Consider the following 26,794-nt stretch of genomic DNA (forward strand, 5'->3'; position numbering starts at 1 on the left):
AATGGTATCAATGTGGATTTCACAAGTTTCAAAATCTCCCCTCCCCCTACCGCATCCCAAAACCAGTCCAGCTCGTCCCTGCCTCCCTAACCTGTTCTTCCTCCCACCTATCCCCTCCTCCCACCTCAAGCCGCACCCCCATCTCCTACCTACTAACCTCATCCCGCCCCCTTGACCTGTCCGTCCTCCCTGGACTGACCTATCCCCTCCCTAACTCCCCACCTACACTCACCTTTACTGGCTCCATCCCCGCCTCTTCGACCTGTTTGTTTCCTCTCCACCTATCCTGTCCTCTATCCATCTTCTATCCGCCTCCCACTCTCTCCCTATTTATTTCAGAACCCCCTTCCCCTCCCCCTTTTCTGATGAAGGGTCTAGGCCCGAAACGTCAGCCTCTCTGCTCCTATGATGCTGCTTGGCCTGCTGTGTTCATCCAGCCCTGCACCTTGTTGTCTCGGATTCTCCAGCATCTGCAGTTCCTACTATCTTTTGTCCCTAAACTTTCCCAGTTGTTGTCTCCACTAGTTTCTTAATTGATTCCCGCATTTCCCTCCATTACTGTCTGACCATCAGGCTCATGTGAGAATCGGTATTCTGTACTAGTTCTGAATTTTTCTTTTTCTAGTTTGTTTCCATGATCCTTTGTCATACTTTTGAAATGTCAGGTAGTTATAATATTAAATATTTTGTAAAGAAGGCTAATTTACGTCAAGTCACATGAGTCCTTTTATTGATTCACTGTCAGCCAAAAAGCAGACAGACTGATGTGTCGTTTCAGTATCAATCACAAAGGGAGACATATAGAATTGGATCAACCCTTTGGCAACACGATGGGTCTTCCTAAAAGTGTGAGAATTTAAAACTTCTGAGAAAACATTTGATATTGACTCAGGTGCTTTCTTTTATGTATTTAGATTAAAATCGTAATTTCCATGTGCACAGTTTTGCTTATTACACATAGTTCTCATGAATCTTTCTCAGTCTGTGGTCAGGTGACCATTGCAGCATTTTAGTCCATGAAAGGTCTGTGGAATAACAATCAAGTGCTGGTTTGTTAGCTCATATTTACAGGGATATGGCTGCCTCTCAGAACAAAGTACCCAGTTATCTCAAATCCCCATGTCATTTGATACTGATATTACAGAGATACTTGGAAATATCTGCAAGTCAAGAGTCACTAAAGTCAGACAGCCTTTTATTTATCTATCTCCTTATTGTAGTATGAATCAGCTTTTCTACATAGATCCACAAACAGCTCACTTCTGGTTTCTGATCTCAAATGGATTAGATTGATCCCATTGCAATCTACTGCCCTAGTTGAAGTGTGTGCTAGGCTAAGACAGGGTGAAACTGAGCTATAGCAATAACTTGGCATTCGCTGAATCCTGAAGAACAGATATTTTAAAGGGAGATGCAGTTGTTTCGTTAAAAGTAGAATGACTTTAATCTATTTTTAATTACTTTTGTGAACCAAATGCTGAATTGTATTTTTCTGTGGAATTTGTTTGTGCATCATTGATCAATACAATCTGTCATTTGCAGCCTGTCTGAGGATTACTGAGTCAGTGCAAGTTACCATTGGAACCGGTGAATAGATGCTGCTGTCTGTTTCCTCACAGGTTCATTGCATTCTTCAGGAAGTGGTAATGGGAGGAATGGTTCTAGAGACAAACATGACTGAGATTGTGTCACAGGTCGAGGCACAGACTAAACTGGAAAAATCTGAGGTAAGAAATACTGGACATACATCTCCAGGAAGGCTTTTATTGTTGTGGAATTTCCTGTCTATCAAATGGAAACCCTGGGTCCCTCATTGCAGGTGCAGGGGAAGAGGAGGAGATTTGTTCTCAGTGATTGTTGTGGACCTGATGGTTTAGTCCCATGTACCTGTCAGTTTTGAGCCTTGGGTGGTTGTTGTGTAACGTACCTGTATGACCTGTCCTTTCACACCATGACTCAGAATCATTGCATCTTCCTCCTCTGTGACTGAAATTGCAATCTGTCTGTAAATCTCAGATTTCACTTGTTTTCTTGGAGCTAATTTTAATTCTTGTCTCTGCTTATTTCAGTTCCAAGTCTTAACTCAAAATACTTCTCCCTCACATTGATTTCTCTCTCTAAAGAACTTATTCCTTTGTAAATATTTATCTGCCCAATACCGCAGCCCCACCACACAGCACAAGCTAAAGGAGCAGGAGATGGCTGAATTCAGCTCCACCATCCCACACCCCATGTCCCTTAATTTCTTCTGCTCTTGTGACTTGTGGTTTGAACTAATTCCTAGCTTGCGTTGACATTGGGCGTTTCAGCTTTTCACTGATATACAATATTGTAAGGTTAGCTATGAATTTTATATTGGATCGTAAACCGTTTAGAATAATTTAGTTTGGTTTAGCAGAATGGCACAGTCAGCAGTTAGAAAGTGATGATAGTAAGCAGAAAGGATCACAAAAGAATGTTTTGAAATTGCTTAATTGCTTCATGAGTCAAGGACAGCTGATTCCAAAATATAGTTGAACTAAAATAAATCTAGATAAATCTTCAAACTTTACAAGAACTAATCTTTAAATGATTACAGGGGTGTAATCTAATCTTGGTCAGAATGTGATTATCAAGATATTCTTAATATCCATGTTAAAATTGAGTTAATTATTGATTGGCCTGTGAAGTTCCCTATTGACACACTTTCGATCACAGCATCAGTTTTCTCTAACAGTTGGAAAAACAAGCAGTTAAAAAGATGATTTAGTGAAATTCAGAGTGTTCCATGAGTAACTATTAAGTCTAATTTGAGATGGATTGAAGTGGTGCTGCTGAGTGAAAGCTTTGTTTATCACTTGACATGTCAAAATAGTCAGACTGAAGGAGCAACATGGCTCTTTTTGGTGTGCCACCAAGCTATAGTATGTGAATTGGACCTATTGAATATGGTGAACTTTTGATCTTGTCCAGGATCTTCAAGCAAAGTTGATAAAACTATGAGAAAATCACAGAATTGCTACAACACAGGAGGCCATTTGATTCATTGTGCCTGCACTGGTTCTCCAAATGAGCATACTATTTAGTGTCATTCTGCTGCCTTCTCTTTGAAACTGTGTGTATTTTTTATCTTCAGATAACAATTCAATTTCCCTTTGAAAGTTTTAATTGAACCTGCTTCCACCACACACTCAGGCAGTGCATTGTAGACCTGAACCACACACTCAGGCAGTTCATTCCAATGCATTAACTTCTTGCTGTGTGAAGACACTTTTCCTCAAGTTGTTTTTGCTTTTTTTGCCAGTTACCTTAAATGTAGGTCCTTTTATTAGGCATACACTGTCTAGCTCCCTCATGACTTTGAATACCCAAATTAGAATTCCGCGCAGCCTTCTCATCACCAAGGACAATAGTCCTGATTTCTGCAATCTATCTTTATTTCTGAAGATTGTCAGGTGTGGAACCATTCATGTGAATCTTTTCCACATTCTCACTCATGCCTTCACAGCCTGCCTATTGTATGGCGCCTAGAACTGTACACAATACTCCAATTGAGCTCCGTATCTTTTACAAGTTCAGCATCACCTCTTTACTCTTGTACTCACCCTATTAATAAAGCAGAGGACACTGTTTGCTTCATTAACTGCTGTCTCCACTTGTCCTGCTACCTTCAACATGTGCATATATACAACAAAGCCCCTTTGCTCCCACACCTCCTTTACAATTTTCCGTTATTTCATATTGTCACACCATGTTGTTCTGACCAATGTCCATCACCTCATCATTCTCTGCATTGAACTTCATCTGCCACCTATCCGCCCACTCCAACAACCTGTCTAAATCTTTTTGAAGTTCTACACTGTCCTCCTCACAGTTTACAATGCTTCCAAGAGTTGTATAATCTGCAAACTTTGAAATTGTCGCCTGCTCACCAAGGTTTAGTTCATTAATATATGTCAGGAAAAGCAATGTCCCAAAGCTGATCTGTGGGGACTTCCATGGTAATCCTTCTCCAAGCCAAAAACATCCATTAACCATTTCATTCTGTTTTCTATCGCTCGTCTAATTTGTATTCACATTGTATCCATATTGCTACCGTCCCTTTGATTCCATGAGCTCTAATTTTCCTCACACATCTGTTGTGTGACACTGTATTGAATACCTTTTGAAAGCTCATGTACACCACATTGCCTTCATCAAGTCTCTCTGTTATCTCTTCAAAAAAGTTCCAGCAAATTAGTTAAGCATGATTTGCCCTTACGACATTTGTGCTGCTTTTGCCTTTATTAACTTACATTTAACTGCGTGGCTAATCATTTTACACTGAATCATTGTTTCTACAAGCTTCTGTTTTCACTTGCCTGACATTATTAGACTTGCCTTTACATTGTTTTTGAACAATTTGGTAACATTTACAGTTCTCCGCTCCACTCATGGCGCTCCATGTTTGATCCCAGGAAAGCTGTAAAATAATGACCAGCGCTTCTGCAATTTCTTATATCACTTCCCTCAGTATTGCTAAAAAAGAAAGAGAAATGAAGCATCTCATCTTGCTGTCATCAGTAGGGCATGAGAACATTGTTGGCATGGAGATGCAGTAGGAGCAGAATCGAATAACAAAACCAAATCACTGGAAAAACTCAGCAGGCCTGGAAGCACCTGTGGAGAGAAAGCAGAGTTAATGTTTTGGGTCCAGTGACCCTTCTTCAGAACAGTTCATTTTTTAATCTTAGTCCTCAGACAGGCAGGTAGATTTGTTTAGTCAGTGTGTTGCCCTGGGGTTTTGCAGAGATTGGCAGCCACCCATGACTCCTTTCTTTCCCAATGAGAAAGGTGCATTGTGTATGAATTCCTTTTGTTAACATAAAACCGGGCCATTTTGCTGCATTGCCATGCCAGCATTGGCGCAAGCAGTCAGTGCCCTGTTCTGATGCTGTAAAAATAGGCACCTTTTTTCAACATTTGTTTCTTATGTCTTTGTCATGATGAGCATAAGATGAAAAGCTTCAACTTGACTTTTAGCAAAGCTGTGTACTGCCAAGCAATTATTCCATCAGTATCCTTGGGTACATCTCATCTGATCTTGGCACCTTATCAATTTTTCATCTATCCAGCCTATCCAATACCATTTCCTTATCGTAGTATCATAGACTTGTCCGGTACAGAAGAGTACCGGAGTCTGCACTGCTCTAAATCTACACCAGTCCCACTTTCCAGCATTTGGCCCTTCACCCTTTAATGTTATGACATTCCAAGTGCCTTTAAATGGCTGTGAGGTTCCGTGCCTCAACTACCCTCCTCGGCAGTGCATTCCAGATCTCTGTCACCCTCTGGGTGAATAGGATTTTCCTCAGATCCCCTCTAAACCTCCTGCCTTTCACCTTAAAAATTCTGTCCCCTTGTTTTGACTCTCAATTAAGGGGAACAGCTGCATTCTATCCAATCTGGCCACACATCTTTTAATCTTATACACCTTAATCAGCTCCATCCTTAACCTGCTCAGCTCAAATAAAACAATCTGAGCCTATCCAGCCTCTCTTCATTGCTAAACTGCTCCCAGTCAACATCCTGATGAATCTCCTCTGCACCACCTCCAGAGCAATCACATCCTTCCTATAGTCTAGTGACCAGAACTGCACACAGTGCCCCAGCTGTGGCCTAGCCTAAGTTCTATGCAGCTCCAACATGACGTCCCAGCTCTGATCATCTGTTATGACTGATGAAAGCAAATGTCCTGTATACTTTCTTAACTTCCCTATTAACTCCTCCTGCCACCTTCAGGGTCCTGTGGGCAAATATGCCCCGATCCTTCTGTTCCTGTCTGCTTCCTAGTATCCTTCCATTCATTGAGTACTCCCTTGTTACTTCTTCCAAACTGCATCACCTCACAATTATCAGGATTAAATACCATCTGTCACTGATCTTGTCAATTGTAAGTCTTTCTAGTGACTGAGATTTCTCCTCTGTGACTAGCGTCTTGGTAACATCTTTCATATTCTTTTCATATCTTACTATGTCCTCTGCCTCCATGTATAACTCCCCTTTTCGGTTCCTAATTGCCCCCACTCCTCCCTTTACTAACCTTTTCAATATTTACGTGCCCCTAAAAGATTGGGACATCCTTTTATGGTAGGAGTCATCTTCCCTCTTTACATCTTTTCTTTACTTTTTTGCCTCCCATGGAATATTCTATGTTAAGTCTGGTTCTCAGTTATATTTTCTATCTATAAGCATGCTTTTCTTTGTTATCTTAATTTCTATGTCTTTCGTCTTGAATGTGCTCTTCATGTAACTCCTGTTTTACCTATTAACTTTGAGACCGATGTATTCGGCTGTGAGCCATTCTCACCCCCATTGAGGTTGCCTTTTATCAAGTTTATTATTCTTATCCTGGATTGTTTGACCTTTTCCATAGTCCACTTAAACCTTATTGTACAACAATCACTGTCCTCCAAATGTTTTCCCATTAAGACTTTACTTATTTGGTGAATTTCATTCCCAAAACCAGATCTAATAGTGCCTTCTTTCTCATTGGACTGAAAACTTGACGCTGTAGAAAATTTACCCAAAGACACTTTAGGAACTCTTGCGTCTCTTTGTTCTTTACACTACCATTATCCCAGTTTATATTTAGGCGATTCCCTCATTGTAACTGCTGCGTAGTTTTTGCACTCTCCACCATTTTCTTGGAAATTTATTCCTCTTAAATCCTTCCAATTAGTTGATGGTCTGTAGGCTACATGTGAACATATACACCAACATACGGATTAGAAACAGGACTTGGCCTGTCGAGCATGCTCCACCATTCAATAAGATCATAACCAATAACAAAAACAGAAGTTGCTGGAAAAGCTCAGTAGGTCTGGCAGCATCTGTGAAGAGAAGTTAGTTAACATTTTGGGTCCGGTGACCCTTCCTCAGAACTGATGGAAGCTAGGAAACTGTTGGTTTACCTGCAGAAGATAGGTTGGGGGGGAGTAAAGGGTTAATGATAGGTGGGCATAGAGCCCAAAGAAGTGCAGTTGGACAGATGAAGGAGTTGATGATGATCTGGCTAGGAGGGTGAATAGCTGTTAATGGGGACTGTTAGGGACTAACAATAGGTAGTGTGTAATGGCAGGCTATGTGATAACAAGGCCTGGTGTGTAGGGTAGGGGACTAGGACATGAGGGAGTTCGGGCCCTAAAATTATTGAACTCGATATTGAATCCAGAGGGCTGCAGGGTCCCCAAGTGGAAATTGAGATATCGTTCTTCCAGCTTGTGTTGAGCTTTGCTGGATCACTGCAGCAAACCTGAGACAGATGTTGGCAAGGGAACAGGGTGGTGTGTTAAAGTTTAGGGCAACTGGAAGCTCAGAGTCTTTATTGCGCGCAGAATGTAGATGTTCTGTGAAGTGGTCACCCAGCCTACGCTTTGTTTCCCCAATGTAGAGGAGACCACATTGTGAGCAGCGAATGCAGTAGACTAGATTGTGGGAAGTGCAGGTAAAGTTCTGCTTCACCTTGGATACTGGGGAGGGAGGAGGTAAATGGGCAGGTGTTGCACCTTTGCCGGATGCAGGGGAAGGTGCCATAGGGCTGTGGGAGTGTGTTGAGTGTGAAGGAAGAATGGATTAGGGTGTCCCGGAGGGAATGGTCCCTGCAGAAGATGGACAAAGGAGGGGAGGGGAAGGAGTATGTGTCTGGTGGTGGCATCCCGCTGGAGTTGACAGAAATGGCAGCTGATGATCTTCTGGATGTGGACGCTGGTGGGATGGTAGGTAAGAACAAGGGGAACTCTATTACTGTTGCTGGAGGGGGTGAGGGCAGAAGTGCGGGAGATGGTTCAGACCTGGTTGTGGGCCCTGTTGACAATGGTTGAGGAAGAAGGTGGACATTTCGGAGGCTGCCTTGTCAAAGTCAGCCTCGTCGGAATATATGCGACTGAGGCGGAGGAACTGGGAGAATGGAATGGAGTCTTTACAGGAAGCAGGGTGCGAGGATGTATAGTCTAGGTAGTTATGGGATGCCAATGGGCTTATAGTAGATATATGTGGCCTGTCTATCTCCAGAAATGGAAATAGGAATGTTGAGAAAGGGAAGGGAGGAGTCAGAGATAGACCAGGTGAAAGTGAGCACAGGGTGGAAATCGGAAGCGAAATCGATGAACTTTGCCAATTCCGGACAAGAGAGGGAAGCAGCACCAATGATATCATTGATGTATCGGAGAAAGAATTGTGGGTGGGGGCCGGAATAGGACTGGAACAAGGAATGTCCTACGTACCCCACGAAGAGACAGGTATAACTGCGGCCCAAGCAGGTACCCATGGCCACCCCTCTGACCTGAAGAAAATGAGAGGAGTTGAAATAGAAGTTGTTGAAGGTGAGGACGAGCTCGGCCAAGTGGAGGAGGGTGGTGGTGGTTGGGGATGGTTCAGGTCTTTTCTCCAGGAAGAAGCTGAGAGCCTTGAGACCATCCTAGTGTGGGGGATGGACATGTAAAGGGATTGCTACTGGAGCCTGCAAACTGGAATTTCTGAAACTGATGTAAAACATCACAGGAATCACAAATGTACGTGTGCAGGGTCTGGACCAGGGAGAGAAGAGTCAAGAGATAGAGAGATAGAGTCAAGCTAGGAAGAGATGAGTTCTGTGGGGCAGGAGCAGGCTGAAACAATGGGTCTGCCTGGACTGTCCTGTTTGTGGATTTTTGAAAGGAAGTAGAAGCGAGCTGTGTGGGGCTGGGGTACTATCAGCTTGGAGGCAGTGCGGGAGTGATCACCAGATGAAATGAGGACAGCGACCGTAGTTGATACAGTGCCTGAAGTGCCATGGTGGGGTCATGGTCCAGGGGAAGGTAGGAGGAGGTATTTGAGAGCTGGCACTCAGCCTCTGCAATGTAGGGGTCAGTACACAAAACTACAACAGCACTACCCTTACCAGCAGGCTGAATAACAAAGTGAGGGTTGGATCTAAGTGCACAGAGTGCAGTCAGTTCGAAGGGAGATAGGTTGGATTGGCTGAGAGGGGTCAGAGAAATTGAGGGACCAATATCACTTCGACAGTTCTCAATGAACAGATCAAGTGCAGGTAAAAGGCCAGAGGGAGGGGTCCAGGTGGAGGGAGAGTGTTGGAACTGGGCGAAGGGGTCTGTGGGACGGGGAGGGGACTCTTGTCCGAAGAAATGGGCACGGAGGCGAAGATGACGGAAGAAGAGTCCGATGTCATGTCATGCCCAAAATTCGTTAAGGTGGGAACACAGATGGATAAAGCTGAGACCTTTACTGAGTACAGAACATTCAGCATCAGACAGCAGAAGGTTAGGAGGGATGGTGAATACCTGACAGGAGGTGGAGTTGGGGGAGGGGATGGAGTCAGCGGGAAGGGGAAGGGAGGAAGATTTCAAAGGGCCATGGGTATCTCTGAGTTGTTGCATCTTGTGGCCTTGATGCCTAAAAGGAAAAGAAAAAATTTCTTGTTAGCACGACAAATGAGCTGGAGGATGAAGTGAAACTGCGGAGTGGTGCAACCCTGAGCCAGTGTGATGCGATACTGTTGGAGAGAAAGGTCAAGAATGTGCATGTGACACTGCATGTTGAAAATCATGGAGGTATGTGTGGCCCTGGGAGGATTTAAAGCATGGAGGATGAAATTTCAGTTGGAATCCACATGGGCTGAGTCTGAATTGGAAGCATTCGCTGAGGACTGCACAGCATAGCAGTTCCTTCACGGTTGCAGGGTCGAAGTCCTGGAACTCCCTTCGTAATGGTGTATATGTCAATATCAAATGGATTGCAGCGGCTCAAGAAGGCAACTCACTGCCAAGAGTGATTCAGAATGGCTAATAAATGCTGGCCTAGCCAGCAATGTTCACACCCCATGAGTGAATATATTTTTAAAAATACAGCAAAACACCCAGCAGGAAATTTGTCCTGGCTCTGTTTAGGTACAAACCTCCAGCCTTTACAGATCCCATCTCCCACATAGTCAGTCCCAATTTTCCAGATATGAATTCATCTCCATTTTCTTCCTGTTTCTGTTACTCCTTTGCGTATGGAACCAGGCGTAATCTGAAATTACTACTTTTGAACTCTATGTCAATTTCCTACCTGGCTCCCTAAATTCTAACCAGAGGGTCACATTTGTACCAAATACATAGTCAGAAAGGAGCACAACCTGCTGGCTGTCCCTCCTCCCTCCTCCAGCCACTCTGCAGCTGCTCACTGACAATCCTTGACCCTGGCACCAGGACAACACACCATCCTGGATCCATATCTGCAGTCACAGAAGTGTGTATCAACTCACGTTTCCTTTTTCTGTAGATAGTTTCGTTTTATTTTCTGTGTTACAGATAATGAAACTCCTTGTGTGGTGTATACAGTGATGTTCAAGCACTGGGGGAAGTTTCTAGGTGGTATATCACTGAGGTGTGTGTATGCAGAATGAGATTTAGCCAGCAACAAATAGCTGATTGGTTTGCAAAATTCAGACTGGTTGTGGATTTCAAAGGTCATAAGCTTGGCGATAATCTAATTGGTTCCAGGGTATCTATAGAGTTTGTTAGTTCAAATGATACAGGGAGAAGTATAAGGATTGCTGGAAGAGCAGGTTCTGTGCGTGTTTCTGTCTGTCTCTACTAAAAATGCCTGAAGCTTGAAGATAACCAGTTATTTTCTCCCACTAGTTACAGTAAGCTATTGCCTTTTACCAGTGATTCAAAGACTCTATAGTTAGTGTACAGATCATCCTGCACCTCCTGTGAAGAAATAAAAGAACCTGGAGAAAGGAGGTTGTAGAGCAGAAAATCTTGACAAGCAAAAGGAACATTTCTAGGGACTCTGTAGACTGGCGCTATTGAACTGTGTTTCCCCAGTATTTTTTCCTCCACCCATAAAAGCAGCGTTTACCTGTTTGTTTGTGTCTGTGTGTATGTATAGCAGTTTTAAAAGGTTTTAGAGTTTTAACCAGTAGAGCCGTAAGTTGATAGTTCATTGCTGTTTACATGTGATTAGGATGGACTGACTGCAGTACCGAGATGAATTATCACTCTGATCAGACTGTGTACTGATTGAAGAGTGAGGTGCACTATGAGAGCTTCTGCACTGCCTGTCTTTTTTTTGTTTGATGGCTTGGTATTTGCTGAGGTTGTGGATTAACAAGGTTTGCAAGCTGCTTTCCGTGAAAGGAGCAACATTGTTGTACATTTAACATGTACCTCCAGTATACCATCGGTTTCCTCCTCCTCCTCCTCCTCTAAGATTTGGCTTCCACTCTTTTTGAAAGGTCTTCGGTTTTGCTTTTAACATTGCGCTTTTGAACAAACAATTTATCAGATGTCTTTTTTTTGTTGCTGTTGTTACAAGTTTTAATTTCTTTGTGTGTCATGAAAGAGTAAATTTTGTTTTGTAATTTTAGGCTGGGTTCTCTGGAGCTCCTGCCCGTGCAGTCTCTGCTGTCAAGAATATCAATCTGCCAGATATCCCACGCAACATCAAAGTTTCAAATCTGTCTCCATTTGTGTAGAAGGACAGTTCATATTAATGATACCTGGTCACCTATTACATCCACCTGTAAATACTGAGAGCTTTTCTGACATCAGCTTTTCATTTGAAGGTTGTTGTTGTAAAAATATGATGGCTTGTGATGGTTTTCTCCTTTGCAACCTCTATAGATTCTAAATTGTTACAAAATTTAATGCTGATAGTATCCCAGTTGGTGTGTGTGCATTTGCATTGGGCATGATACAGGAGCACTTTAAACATTAACCAGGGCCATTCCTCAATCAGGTGCTTTGAATCAGAGTGGACACACTCTAAACTGTTAGCCAGGTTCACCCCAAAGAGAGGCAGTTATCCAGAGACACTCAATACCAACCCCTCACAGTATCCACCAGAAATTGGGGAGACAAAGTGAGGGATTATTTACTGTGGTCCTAAAGTGATGACACAAATGGACATCTGTGTATTCCTGAAGAAATGCCTGTTGACTTCTCTGTCCTTTATGTTGGAAGATAAAGAGTGTATTTGCTTCCATTTGTGAACATAAAATGGAAATTCCTGGAGTCAGTTTTTCGTTTTCTTTCAAGATGGAAAATTGACACATGCTTTAAAAAATTGCATCTGAAATTAGTAATACTGACAATTAAAGTGCATTTCAATTCACCAAATTGTACTGTGATTGTATATTCTCTTTCACTTTTTAGTGGGTAATTTCTCAAGTGACATTGAAATGCTGGTAAAGAAAGAAGGGACTGAAACTCCTGTTACGCACACCTTCCTATTTGGTCAACATAAGAAATTTTGTAACAGGAACCTAATATAAGAACAGGCGTAGGCCGTTGAGCACATCAAACCTGCCCCACTACTCCATTCAATCACGGCTGATTGAACAGTCTGATGACTTTTACTCACTCCATCCCCATTGTTATGAAGGTGGATAGAGTAATTGTGAAGTAGAAGGCAGCAAGCTAAGATGTGTGGTTCCTTTAAGAGATTTGTGCTTTGTCTGTGCTTAGAAACCTTTAAAAAATGTTATGTCTGTGAGCAGCAGCTGAAGCTGCCAGTACAGAGAGCCTCAAAAAGTGAAACAAGTGTATCAAAAAACACTTACAGGTGGCAGGCAAAACAGCCATCTTGTTTTGATGCTGTAACGAGTTCGAATTTGGCCAATTAATTTAAAACCAAACATTCAATGATTCAAAGCCAGTTGAATTTACAAACTGATGGTGTTGACAGCCTGTGAGAATTTGTTGCGTCATCATTGGTATTTAAGGAAGTGTTTTTTGAAAATCGGCAGAGAGCCAACTGCCATCTGAAAGAGAGAGTCATCCACCACCTACCAGAGTTAGCACCATTCAGCTCTCAGAGAAAGACTATCTAATCAATCAAAGGTACCACGGTATTTTAGCTCAAAGTCCTCATTGAAGAAATTAGAGAGAAAATACATCCCTGACAGCAGAATTAGTGGAAGAAAGGCATTTGTGAAGAGAGTGGAGACAATAGAATATTCCAACAGAATTTACCAGTTAGGAACTAGTTTTAGTCTGGGGGGGAATTGTTGGTTTGTTAGTAATTCTGTTATTTGTTCATTGTTGGGTTAAATAAGTAAATTGTTACTTGTAATTTGTAAAGTAGAGATCAGGGATTTTCTTTCTTCTAGCAACTTCTAACAGATTATGAGGGAAAAGGCGAGCTTCTCTGGGTGTTTGGGGTGTAATTATTAGAGGGGAACCCATACTTCTGTCATAACCGGTCAGGGCTTGTATTTCAGTTTAGTTATCAGAAAAGTTTGGCTATTCCCCCTCCGTAACACCATTACCATGTACAACTCTGGTCATCAAAAACCTATCACACTCTGCCTTAAATATACTCAAAGACTGAGCTTCCACAAGCCTTGGGGGTAGAGAATTGCAAAGGTTCACAACAGCACTGAGTAAAATAAATTTTCTTTATCTCACACCTAAGTGGAAACCCCTTATTCCCCTGGTTTTAGATTCCCCAACCAGGGAAACATCTTGCCTGCATCTGCCCTGTCTTCATTTAATTATTTTCTAGGTTTCCCTTGTTGAGCGGTGGGAGTCGGGAGAGAGCGAGGGGACTACTGGGAAGGTAAGCAAAATCATATATTCTGGCAGTGGCTTTTGTTTGGTGGGAAGCTGTTGGAGGGAGGAGCAGCAGAGCAGAGGTGAGTATAAGAGGACCAGATCTCGGGGCACTAGCTGCAAATAAAACTGGAGTGATGTGACAGGGAGGCTGTGACCTGATTGGCTGGTAGGAAATCTGCACTAAATTTGAAAAAGAACCCAGGAAAGAAGTATCGACAAATTTAATTAACTCATTATAATAAATTATATAAATTAATAAAGTAATTAACTAAGTAGAAATGGCTGGACAGGTGATGTGTTGTAGCTGTATGATGTGGTATCTGGCTGATCCCGTTGTGAACTCCTCATCCACACAGGCAGCAAGTACCTCATACCTGTTGGACAAGGTCAAGAGCTGAGGCTCCTCTGTTCCTGACTGCAGGATCCTTCTATCTGCCTCGCTTACAGTTTAGAAGGATGAGGGGGGATCTAATTGAAACTTACAGAATACTGAATGGCCTGTACAGAGTGGATGTTGGGAAGATGCTTCCGTTGGTAGGAGAGACTAGGACCCGAGGGCACAGCCTTAGATTAAAGGGAAGACCTTTTAGAACGGAGATAAGGAGAAACATTTTCAGCCAGAGAGTGGTGAATCTATGGAATTCACTGCCACAGAAGGCTGTGAAGGCCAGGTCATGGAGTACATTTAAGACTGTGATAGATAGGTACTTGATTATCAAGGGGATCAAGGGTTACCGGGAGAAAGCGGGAGAATGGGGTTGTGGAACTTATCAGCCATGACTGAATGGTGGAGCAGACTCGATGGGCTGAATGGCTTAAATTCTGCTCCTACGTCTTATGGTCTTATGGAGATCTCCTCTCAATCTTTGAAATTGGAGAAATACAGGCCCAGTTAACCCATTCTCTTCAAGGGACAGCCCTGCCATCCTGTAATGAAGACTGGCGAATCTTCATTGCACTCCCTCTGTGACAGTATCTTTTCTGAGGTAACCAAAGCTTCACATTACTCCAGCTGCAGTCTAACCAAGCACTGTACAACTGAAACAAAACTTCAGTCCTCCTGTTCTCACATCCTCTTGCGATAAAGGCTAACTTTCCGTTAACATTCCTAATAGCTTGCTGCACTTCTGTGTTAACCTTTAGTGACTTATTGACAAAGACACCTCGGTCACTTTGTATATAGAATCATACAGGACGGAAGAGGCCCTTTGGCCCATTGAGTCTGTACTGCCAAAAATGTACTACTACCTACACTGGCCCCACTTTCCTGCACTAGGCCTTCCAACCTTTTAACATTTAAAACATACTCTGCACATCTATTTCTTCTATGAAAGTGGATCACCCTTTTTTTGCACATTTTCTTCCATCTGTCATGTTCTTGCCTGTTCACTAAGCCTGTCCAAATCTTCCTGAAGTTGTTTTACACCTTCCACAACACGCATTCCCACTTAGCATTGTATCAGCTACAAATTTGGAAATATTGTGTTTGGTTCCCAACTCGAAATCATTGATATATATTATGAACAGCTGGGGCCCCAAGTACATATACTTGCAATACCCGATTAGTCATATCTTTTCAATGTGACAATGGTCCAGATATTCCAACTCGCTTTTCTGTCTGTTAGTCAATCATTAATCCATGCCTGTGTATTACCTCCTATTTAATGTGTTCTGATTTTTCTGACCAACCTCCTGTGAGGTACAATCCTGCTATCTGGGACCACATTCTCCCCGTGTCTGCATGGGTTTCCTCCAGGTACTCTGGTTTCGTCCCACAGTCCAAAGATGTGCAGGCTAGGTGGATTGGCCATGCTAAATTGCCCATAGTGTTCAGGGGTGTGTAGTTTAGGTGGGTTATAGGGGGATGGGGATGGGTGGGATGCTCCAAGGGTTGGGGTGGACTTGTTAGGCCAAAGGGCCTGTTTCCACACAGTAGGGATTCTATGAAGTCTGGTGAACTTCCGTTGCGCTCCAGAAATGGCAATATCTTTCCCAAACATCTATGTATACTGCATCCATTGACTCTCCTTAATCAATCTAGTCAGTAACATCTTCAAAAATAAACCACAAGTTCATCAAACATTTTCCCATTCACAAATTCATGCTGACTATGCCCAAACAGATCATTATCAAACAGATTTCTCTGTATCCTAACCTTTATAATAGATTTTAGCACTTTTCTGCTCTTGATGTTAACCAGACCATAGTGTGGCTTTCTCACTAGGGGGAGTGACAGCTGCTGCTGGTTTCACCTGAGCTTCACCGCACCTCAGGCAAGGAGAGAAGTTTTTCATGGTAACTGATATGGGAATTGAACCCATACTGTTGACATCAAACTGGACATCCAGCCAACTGAGCTAATTGACTCCCAACAACTGCTGAAGTGGGGCTAAGAGATCTGTAGTTCAATGTTTTCTTTCCTGATCCCTTAAATAGTGGGGTCATGTTTGCTACCTTCCCATCCACAGGAATCATTCCAACATTTATAGAATTTTGGGAAATACTCACTATAGGTCCTGGGGATTTATTAACTTTCAGTCCCATTAATTTCTCCAGTATAATCTTACTGATGCTAATTTCCTACAACTCATTCTTCCTAGCCACTTAGATCTCCAATTCTGGAAGATTTTTTCTATTTTCCTCTGCTGTATTCCCTGTTATAAATTCTACTAACTCTGACTGTAATGGATCCACTTTTGTTTTAGCCAAATGTTCCCTTTTTATACACCTATAGAAGCTTTTACAGTTCATTTTTATATTTATTGCTAGTTTTTTTATATTCATGGGATATAAGCATTGCTGGCTAGGCCAACATTTATTATCCATCCCTAATTGACCAGCAGGCAGTTAAGAGACAAACACATTGCTGTGGGACTGGAGTCACATGGAGGCCAGACCAGTTAACGATGGCAGTTTCCTTCCCCAAAGGACATTAATGATTGCAATTATCTTCCTTATTCGTTTCTTGGCCCTCCTTTGTTGCATTCTATAAACTCCCAATCCTCAGAATTGCTTTTACTTCAGGCAACTTTGTTGGCTTGTTCTTGTAATTGAATGCAATCCTGAACTTCCGTTGTTAGCCAATGGTTGACTGACATTTTCTGTGTCTTTGCAGCTGGAAGGAATGTGTAATTTTTGTAAGCCATGTAATAGTTCTTTGAAGACTATTCATTTCTTATGTATTTTCCCAATCCACCTCAACCAATTTGTGCCTCATCCCTCCATAATTTCCCTTATTCAAATTGAACACCCTTGCTTTAGAATGAGCTACAAATCTTTCAAACATAATAGAAAATTCTATCACATTGTGGTCACTCATCTCCCAAAGGTTGTTTTTACAATAAGATTATTAATTAGCCCTATGTCTAAATTAGCACATTCTGCAGTTGAGCCTATTTCTCTTTAGGTCATGGATATGTGTCAGGACAGCTCAGTCTATTTAGTGAATTGTCATAAAGCAAAACTAGTAAGGGCTGATTTTGACTTATTACTTTGCTTTCTTCCCAAACTACTTCTTTTTCTCGATCTGTACTTTGCATATAATTCAGTTACTGCTTTTAAAATTGGGGTATCACACAACTATCTGTGTTTGCAGGGAATTGGAATTTCTGTGAGTGGATGGTTCTGGTCCCTTTTGATTTGTAACTTTACCATGCCTAGTTAATGAGTGTAATGTGGCCCAGGAGGATATAGAGGATGTGACTGTTCTTCAGAAACTGCCAGCCTGGCTGAAAGCTAGAAATAACATAGTTTGCCCACAATGGTTCAATATTCCCAAGATTTAATATCACATAAAGCAAAATTATGCAGCAGGATACGCAACAATTATAAAATCTACAGCCACTTTGTGAGTCCAGGAGGGTATGATGAATTGTGCACAGATGCTATTTGTTAATAGGTAAAATTCTATCTGTCATGAGTAATGGTTCTGGAATGCACCACAGAAGAGGTTATAATTTCAGTATAAAAATTGACACAGAAGTGTGGCTGCTGTAAATCAGAGGCAAAAATAGAAATAGTTGGAAAAGCTCAGCAGGTCTTGCAGCATCTATGGAGAGAAATCAGAGTGATCCTTCCTTAGAACTGATCGTAGCTAGGAAAGTGTCAGTTTATATGCTGAAGAGAGGGGGTAAGGAGTAAGTGATAGGTGGGGATAGAGCCTGAAGAGAGAAGAGCAGTTGAGTAGAGAAAGGAGAGCATAACGATCTGGCTGGGAGGGTGAATAGCCGTTAATGGAGAGTGTTAGTGGATAACAATGCGTGGTGTGTAATAGCAGACTATGTGATAACAAGAACTACAATTTCAATATGCTGTATAAAAACCGAAAGAACCACGGATGCTGTAAATCAGCAACATAAAGTTGCTGGAAAAGCTCAGCAGGTCTGGCAGCATCTGTGAAGAAAAAAAACAGAGTTAACGTTTCGGGTCCGGTGACCCTTCCTCAGAACTCAGTCTCGCTCCTCACCTGAGGTATGGTGACCCTCAGATTAAACCACCACCAGTTATCTTTCTATGAGAAAGTGGGGCTGCAGTATTTTACTTCAAGGAATTCTCACAGCTTTTCTTTGCCTTTCTGAATCCACTGAAGATTGTTTTTTATATTTAGCGTATTTGTTGTCTCCTGTTTCCACTATATGTCCAATTACACCCATTAAGCTGATTAGTTTATTGTCTCCAAGTTTGTTCAATCTCCTTTTTTGCACATAAGAACAATTGTAGTTGAGACTTCTCTGGCATTAATCTCTCTTCTGTGAAACTTAAACTAGTGCTTTGTGCCCTCCTCCATCCTCACTTCCCTGTTTCTCCTCACCCTTCTGCAGCCCCTCTCCTCCCGTCCAGCTGCGTCACACAGATATGACGTGCCTAAATTCCCACTGTTGGTTTACCTCACATACCATTACCTTCAGTTGGCATGTTTCAGTGCCACTTTCCCACTGCAGCAACATAGTGTTCAGTAGAGGGTGTCCCTGTCCTGTTCAAAGGTTAACGTTCCAACTCCAAGCATCCCTTCCTCTTCAAAATTCAATCTCTGTAAATCTGCTGTAAGGCAATAAATTGCACAGGAGAATTGTGTAGATTGGAAAGACAATGAAAATATTGTTGAATGCAAAAAACGTAAAAGGGATCATGAGGCAAAACTGCTGAATCATGCCAAATTGACTGATTTACTGTGTTATTTTTAAAAGTTTTCTCGTAGGATGTAGGGTCATTGGCAATGAGAGCATTCGTGGCCCATCCTTAATTGTCTTTGAACTGATTGGCTTGCTAAGACAGTTGCTAGGGCAGCATGGTGACTCCGTGGTTAGCACTGCTGCCTAACAGTGCCAGGGATGCGGGTTCAGTCCCAGCCTTGGCTGACTGTCTCTGTGGAGTTTGCAGATTCTCCCTGTGTCTGTGTCTGTTTCCTCTGAGTGCTTTGGTTTCAACCCACAGTCCAGAGATGTGCAGGTTAGGTGGATTGATCATGCTAAATTGCCTGTAGTATCCAGGGATGTGCAAGCTGGGGGATTAGCTGTGGCGATAGGGGTCAGGCTGGGATGCTGTTTGGAGGATTGCATACATTTGATGGGCCAAATAACCTCTCTCTGCACTGTAGGGATTCTATATTTCAGAAAGCAGTTGACACTCAGTTACATTATTGTGGATGACCTTTAATGGGTCTACAAGATTTAATCCTTTTGAGCTAACATATCAATGTGAGTTGGGAGGACCACGTAAGTTGATAAACCAAAGCTATGCTTTGTTTTCTAACCAGTGTTTAAAATTTGAGAGGAACTGACCCAAGCCATCTGAGCTGGCTAAAAAGCATTTGAAGAGTGCTCAACAAATAGTGAAAACTAGAGCAGATGAAAAAGCACAAGTTCAAAACCAAACTGTTATTGCTGGAGATAGGTTTTGTTACGTTTCTGGAGAACTATTAAAAATAAGATTCACTGGACCTTATGAAATCAAAAAGAAATTAAATTATGTGAATTGTGTAGTGAGGATTTCAAGGAGGAGAAAGAAACAATGAGTGTACCATGTTAATGTATTGAAAAGATATTATCTCAGGGATGATAGTAAGGGGACAAGTGGACTTGAGGGCATGAAAGTAGTAGAGAATGAAGTGGAGACATCAGAATAATTAGAGAATGAATCAGAACTTCAAACTTCAAGAATTGATCCTCCAATGAGCAGATTGAAAACACAGAAGTGTTTAACAGCTTAGAGTCAGAATCATACAGCATCAAAACAGGCCTTCCAGCCCACCATGTCTATGCTGACCAACAAACACCAAACTACATTAATCCCATTTGCCCTCACTTGGTCCATAGCCTGCTACACCCTGGCATTTTGAGTGCTCATCAGATGCTTCTTAAATGTTGTGAGAGTACAGAGAGACCTAGGAGTGCAGGTGCATTGTTCCTTGAAAGTGGATTCGCAGGTAGACAGGGTGGTGAAGAAGGCATTTGGCACGCTTGCCTTCATTGGTCAATGCATGAAGTAAAGGAGTTGGGTGTCTGGATGTACAAGACATTGGTGAGGCCACTCTTAGAATACTGCATTCAATTCCGGTCTCCCTGCTATTGGAAATATGTTGTTAAACTTGGAAAGGGTTCAGAAAAGATTTACAAGGATGTTGTCGGGATTGGGGTATTTGAGCTATATGGACAGGCTGAATAGGCTGGGTCTTTCTTCCCTGGAGCATCAGAGGTTGAGGGGTGACTTTGTAGAGGTTTATAAAATTGAGGGGCATGGATAGGGTGAATAGTCTAGGTCTTTTCCTCAGGGTAAGGGAGTCCAAAACTAGAGGGCATAGGTTTAAGGTGGGAAGGGAAAGATTTAAAAGATACCCAAGAGTGTCATGTGTGTATGGAAGGAACTGCTAGAGGAAGTGGTGGAGGCAGGTACAATTACAACATTTAAAAGGCATTTGGATGTGTATATGAATAGGAAGGGTTTAGAGGGATATGGGCTAAACAGTGGCAAATGGGACTAGATCAGTTTAGGATACCTGCAGAGCTTGGATGAATTGGACTGAAGGGTGTGTTTCCATTCTGTATAACTCTGATGATATCTGCTATGGGGAAGAGATTCTTGTGATCTATTCATAATTTTATATACCTCAATCAGATCCCACCTGAGCCTCCTCTGCTCCATGGAAAACAAACCCAGTCTAATCAGCCTCTCCTCATAACTAAGACTTTTCATCCCAGGCAACATCCTGGTGGATCCCCTCTGCACCCTCTCCAGTACGAACACATCCTTCCAATAGCCTGGTGACCAGAACTGCACGCTATATTTTGTCTGTGGCCTAATCAATGTTTTATAAGGTTGTAACAAGACATCCTTGTTCCTATATTTTATGCCCTGTCTAATGGAGGCAAGCATTCTGTATGCCTTCTTCACCATCCTGTCTACCTGTGCTGATACCTTCCGGATCTATGAACTTATACACGAAGCTCCCTTTGTTTCTCAGTACTCCCTGATGGCACACCATTCATTGTGTATTTCCTTCTGTTATTAGACCTTGCAAAATGCATCATGAGGATTAAATTTCACCTGCCATTGCTCTGCCCAACTTACCAGCTGCTCAATATCTGTAGCCTGAGACCATCCTCTTCACTATCAACAACACCACAAATTGTACCATCTGCAAATTTACTAATTATACCTTCTACGCTCATATCTAAGTTGTTAATGTATATAACAAAAAGCAAGAGTCCCACCACTTATCCCTAGGCACACTAATCATAGATGAAATAACTCCACAGAGGCTGGTATTCCGTCACCAGATCACCCTTCATTTACACGTGGAAAGTCTTTGGACTCTGGCTGAGCTCTGTCGCAGTTAACACCCAGAGTCTCAGAATCTCTGACATCCCTCTTCTTAGCTGTCATCCAGGGCTCCGTGATTGGGGCTGTTAATCTGGTGCAATCAAGGAATTCTTATTCTAAGAGGTTCAGCTGGCTGACCTTGTTACTATCACTACATCTTTCCCCCTCTGAATCCGAGGACATAGGCCAGTCTGTTTTCTTGGAGAGCCTTACTTGAGAAAGGATGTACTGGCACTGGAGGGGGTGCAAAGGAGGTTCACTAGGTTGATTCCGGAGTTGAGGGGGTTGGCTTATGAGGAGAGACTGAGTAGATTGGGATTATATTCATTGGAATTCAGAAGATTGAGGGGGGGATCTTATAGAAACATATAAAATTATGAAGGGAATAGATAAGATAGAAGTAGAGAGGATGTTTCCGCTGGCAGGTGAAGCTAGTACAAGAGGGCATAGCCTCAAGATTAGAGGGAGCAGATTTAGGACTGAACTGAGAAGGAATTTCTTCACCCAGAGGGTTGTTAAATCTATGGAATTCCTTGCCCAGTGAAGTAGTTGACGCTACTTCAGTAAACGCTTTTAAAAAAAGGTAGATTTTTTTTGAACAATAAAGGAATTAAGGGATACGGTGAGAACGCGGGTAAGTGGATCTGAGTCCACGAAAGGATCAGCCATGATCTTATTGAATGGCGGAGCAGGCTCGAAGGGCCAGACGGCCTACTCCTGCTCCTAGTTCTTATGTTCTTATGTTCTCTTGGGATGTTTTAGCGATGGGTCAGGCTCCTCTAACTTGGCATCCAATATGGGTGATGAATAATGCACAGGAGCTCGCCTCTTGTGCCAGGAATGTACAGGCACCACATAAACACAGTGGCTACAATGGCAGGTCAGAGGCTAGGAATACTACGGAGAGTAACTCACCTCTTGACTCCTCAAAGCCTGTCCATCATCAACAAGGCACAAATCAGGAGTGTGATGGAATACTCCCCATTTACCTGGATGAGTGCAGCCCCAACAACACTCAAGAAGCTTGACACCATCCAGGACAAAGCAGCCCGCTTGATTGGCACTACATCCACAAGCATCCGCACTCTCCACCACCGATGCTCAGTAACAGCAGTGTGTACTGTCTACAAGATGCACTGCAGAAATTCACCAGGGATCCTCAGACAGCAACTTTGAAACCACATCACTTCCATCTAGCAGGGCAAGGGCAGCAGATATATGGGAACACCACACCTTCATGTTCCCTTTCAAGCCATTAATCATCCTGACTTGGAAATATATTGCCTTTGCTGTCGCTGGATTAAAATCCTGGAATTCCCTCCCTAATTGCAACTCACAGCAGGTGGATTACAGTTGTTCAACAAGGCAGCTCACCACCACCTTCTCAAGAACAACTACCAATGGGCAAGAAATGTTGGCCCAGCCAGCACCACCCAGATCCCACAAGTGAATAAATTAAAAAGAAAGCCTCAGTAGAAATTCACTCTCTTCATCCACCGACAAAGGCATTGAAGCACCTACATCCATCATGTCCATACGGATTCAGAAGTCTTGTTAACACTTGACAGAAAGAGTGAGGCCATAGGTTCCAGTATCCTTTCTGACTGTTCTGAGGAGCTGGGCATGTTTTGCTCCTGCACCATTTGTGAGTTTGCAGCTTTCATATGGTCCTCGTACTTGTTCAGGACCATGGCACCAATCCGAACTTTATATGTCACTGGTCCTGAACTCGCGTCAACCATTTTTCTTACCGGCATAGGGCTGTTTGGATAATTCTTAACATCAAACTTCATCCCCTGTATCAAACTGCCTCTCTCACTTGGCGGAGTCTTGAGTCCATCACGGGCATTCCTGATGCCATTTCACACCCGGCCCCAGGACTGGAAGGATCAGTTTTAACCTGGTTCAGAGTCTTCTATCCATTTGAATCTCTGACAGTGCTATCCCTGTCATTACATTTGGGGTGATCCTATAATCAACTAACAACCATGACAGATGGTCATCTAGAGAGGCTGTAGTTGTTTGTTCAGACCTGTCTTCAAAGTTTGGGCTGTTCTTTCTGCCAGGCCATTGGATGATGGATGATATGAAGCTGTCCTTATGTGTCGAATCCCATTCAACTTTAGGAAATAACCAAATTCCCTGCTGGTAAATGATGGCCTGTTATCCATGATTAACACTTCCGAGTGACTGTTTATTGACAAAGATGTGTGCAGTTTTTCTATCACTGTCCCTGTATGTGATGAATGGATTCTGTGCACGTCCAAACACTTTGAGTGGGTGTCTGCTCTGACTAAGAACATAGTGCTCATTAAGGACCCACATAGTCGATGTGAAACCAAGTCCAAGGTTTAACCGGCCATTCCCATGGATGTGGGGGAGCTGCTGGCAGTAATTTTTGTTCTTGTTGGTACTCTGGGTACTGTCCCATGAATGCACCTGTATCTGCATCCAAACCTGGCTACCAGGCATAACTTCTTGGCAACATCTTCATTATGGAAACCTGTGGATGACCTCAGTGGAGTTCAGCCAGTTTTTGGCTGTGACCTTTGCTCAGGACAGTCACCCTTGCTCCACTTAATAATATGTCGTCTTCTATTATGAGGTGGTTTCTCTGGGTCCAGAAAGGTTTCAGTGCTGGTTGTGGTGGCCCTTTGGTTTCCCCCATCACCACCAGCTGTTCCAGTTTTGCCAGACCTGGATCTTTCTGCATCCAAACTCTGATGTTGTCAGCTGTGACTGTGTCCAGAAAATTTAAAACCATTACGGACTATTCCAGTGGCTGTACTACCGGTGGTGTATCTGCCTGTGGGAGGCAGCTCAATGCTTCCACGTTCACTACATGGTTTACCAGACGGTGTTCCAAGTTTTAATTATAGGCACTTAGTATTAGAGCCCACTGCTGAATTTGGCCTGAAACTATGGACTGCACTGCCCTGTCCTCTTTAAGAAGACCTCGTTGGCGTTTGTGGTCAGTTATTATCACAAATTTAAATCCATAAAGGTATTGGTAGAAATTCCTGACTCCAAATATGACCACAAATCCTTGTTTCTCTATTTGGGTGTATTCATGTTCTGCATTAGTCCTGGGTGCAAACACGATTGTGTGTTCCTCTCCATTAAGCCACCTATGAGCAAATACCATCCCGATGCTGTATAGGGAGGTGACACATGTCAATACCAATTCTTGCTTGGGATCACAGTGTGCCAACACCTTACAGGATGATAGCTGTTTCTTCACTTCTTTGAAAGCTTGGGCTTGGCGATGCAACCATTTCCAAGGCTGACCCTTTTTTAAAGAATTGATGCAAAGGTACCAGGATGGAGGTCAGGTTACGTATAAACTTTCTGTAACAACTTACCAGCCTAAGGCAAGACCTAAGCTCCTGGATAGATGTGGGAGCTGGGGAACTGTTGATCACCCTCACTTTATCTTCCAGTGGATGTGACCTGGTCTTGTTGAGTCTGTAACCCGTAGAAACCTGTGGAGCCTGGAAAACACATGTTTCCTTCTAAGGCATATGTCTGCCTCAGAAAAACATCTAAGGACTATGTCCAAGTTCTCCAAGTGTTCCTTATTGGTCTTCCCTGTTATTAGCCTGTCATCTAAATAAATGGCGACCTGGGGTAGACCTTGCAAAATGTTCTCCATTGTCCACTGAAAAATTGCACAGGTTTAATAATATACAACTGGCAGTCTCATATATTTGTACAAATCCTTACACTTATTAATTGTAGCATAATTCTGGGAATTATCATCTAAACATAATTGCAAATAAATGTGGCTCATGTCCAGCTCTGTGAAGGAAAGCCCCCCGCCCCACCAGCTTTGCAAATAAGTCCGCTAAATGAGGGATTGGGTACTTAATCCATCTGTGAAAAGTGGTTTAGCATTTTTTTAAAAATCCCCACAAAGGCGAACCGACCTGTCGAGTTTCACAATCGGTACACTCAGTGATGCCCATTCTGCAAACTGGACTGGTTTGACGACTTCCTCACTTTCCATTCTCCTGATTTCTGCCTCTACTTTTGCCCATAAGACAAATGGCACTGGGGGGGGCCTTGCAGAATCGTGGAATTGTTTCCTGATCAATGTGCAAGGTGAACTTGACTCCTTTAATAATCCCTAGTCCTCCCTGGAAAACTTCTGGGTATTTCATTAGGACTTCACTCAGGCAGCTATTTTCTAATTGAAAAATGTTGAGCCAATCTAGGTTAATCTTTTTCAACCAGTTTTGCCCCACTGAGCTTGGGCCCGGGTCTTTTACCACAATCAGTGATAACTGAACCAGCTGCTTCTCGTAAGAGACGGGAATCAAAGTTATACCCTTCATCTGTAAAGATTCCCTGGTATAGGCTCTCAGTCTAGCTGAGGTCTTGCGCAATTTTAAAGGTTGGATTCCAGACCGAATTTTGTTAAAAACTGGTTATGCGATCACTGATACAGCTATGACGGTATCGACCTCCATTAGAACTGGATGTCCATTTAACCAGACGTTTATTTTCACTGGTTCTAATTTGGATGTTGCTAAGCAATTTAAAGCAGCAGTAGGTGGACATACCAGGGTGTGCACTCTCCTGGATACTGCCCTATGAGTTCTATTACTCAGTACAGACCCAGTGGGACTCTTTTACCGTCACGAGTTGGCATACTGGCAGCAACTACATTGGCTTGGAACCTGAGGAAAGTTTTAAACCGTTTGGCTGAGGCTTGGCGTTGTTTTGCGGTTTTGTTGCGGGCTGATCTAAAGTCCATCTGTTCAGGATATGTCCTGAGTGAGGCTATGTAATCGCTTGCACTCAAGTAATGTTTCCCAAGCTCAGCTGGACTGGTGAGGATGTGCACTTCCATCAGAATACCTTGCAACTCATATGCTCCACTTGCTGCATTTTCTAATGACAGAGCCAGTTGTAGTGTCTGTTTGAAGTCCAGCTGGGCTTCAGCTAGTAGACGCTTTTGCATGGTTACATCATTAATCGCAAATACCAACTGGTCTCTCAGCATCACATTAAGGGACAAACCAAAGTCACATGCCTTTGCCGGTCATCTTAACCTAGTCAAAAATCCCAGCATGGATTCCCCTTGTTTGCGTACTGCTGAGTAAAAACGATAGCATCTCAGAATTAAAGGAGGCTTGTTGTCATAATATCCTTTAACTAAATCCGTCAACTCTTAGAAATGTTTTAGTATCTGGTGCCTCAGGGAAAGTTAGGCTGCTAATAACGGAAAAAGCTACAGGTCCACAGGCTGTCAGGAGAATTACCCATTGCTTTTCATCTGTCTCAATGTCATTTGCCCAGAAAAAATAACAAATTCTTTCCATGATAACAAGGTGTAGATCTAGATGAACACAGCAGGCCAAGCATCATCAGAGCAGCAGGAAAGCTGACGTTTCGGGTCTGGACCCTTCTTC

At 42.8% G+C, this 26,794-nt stretch overlaps 2 protein-coding genes across 2 annotated transcripts in view; both read left to right on the plus strand.

The window, feature by feature from the left end:
* LOC109920726 (AP-3 complex subunit sigma-2) overlaps nt 1-12,120 on the plus strand; it is a 39,660-nt gene extending 27,540 nt beyond the window's left edge. The window contains exons 5-6 of the mRNA XM_020520784.2: nt 1,620-1,727; nt 11,375-12,120. Of these exons, the coding sequence (XP_020376373.1) occupies nt 1,620-1,727; nt 11,375-11,482 (216 nt within the window). The 3' untranslated portion in view covers nt 11,483-12,120. The remainder of the gene's footprint in view (nt 1-1,619; nt 1,728-11,374) is intronic.
* LOC109938855 (aminopeptidase Ey-like) overlaps nt 1-26,794 on the plus strand; it is a 269,455-nt gene that overhangs the window by 142,891 nt on the left and 99,770 nt on the right. The window lies entirely within an intron of this gene.

Source organism: Rhincodon typus, chromosome 33 (genome assembly GCF_021869965.1).
Source record: "Rhincodon typus isolate 14 chromosome 33, sRhiTyp1.1, whole genome shotgun sequence".
NCBI lineage: Eukaryota > Metazoa > Chordata > Chondrichthyes > Orectolobiformes > Rhincodontidae > Rhincodon > Rhincodon typus.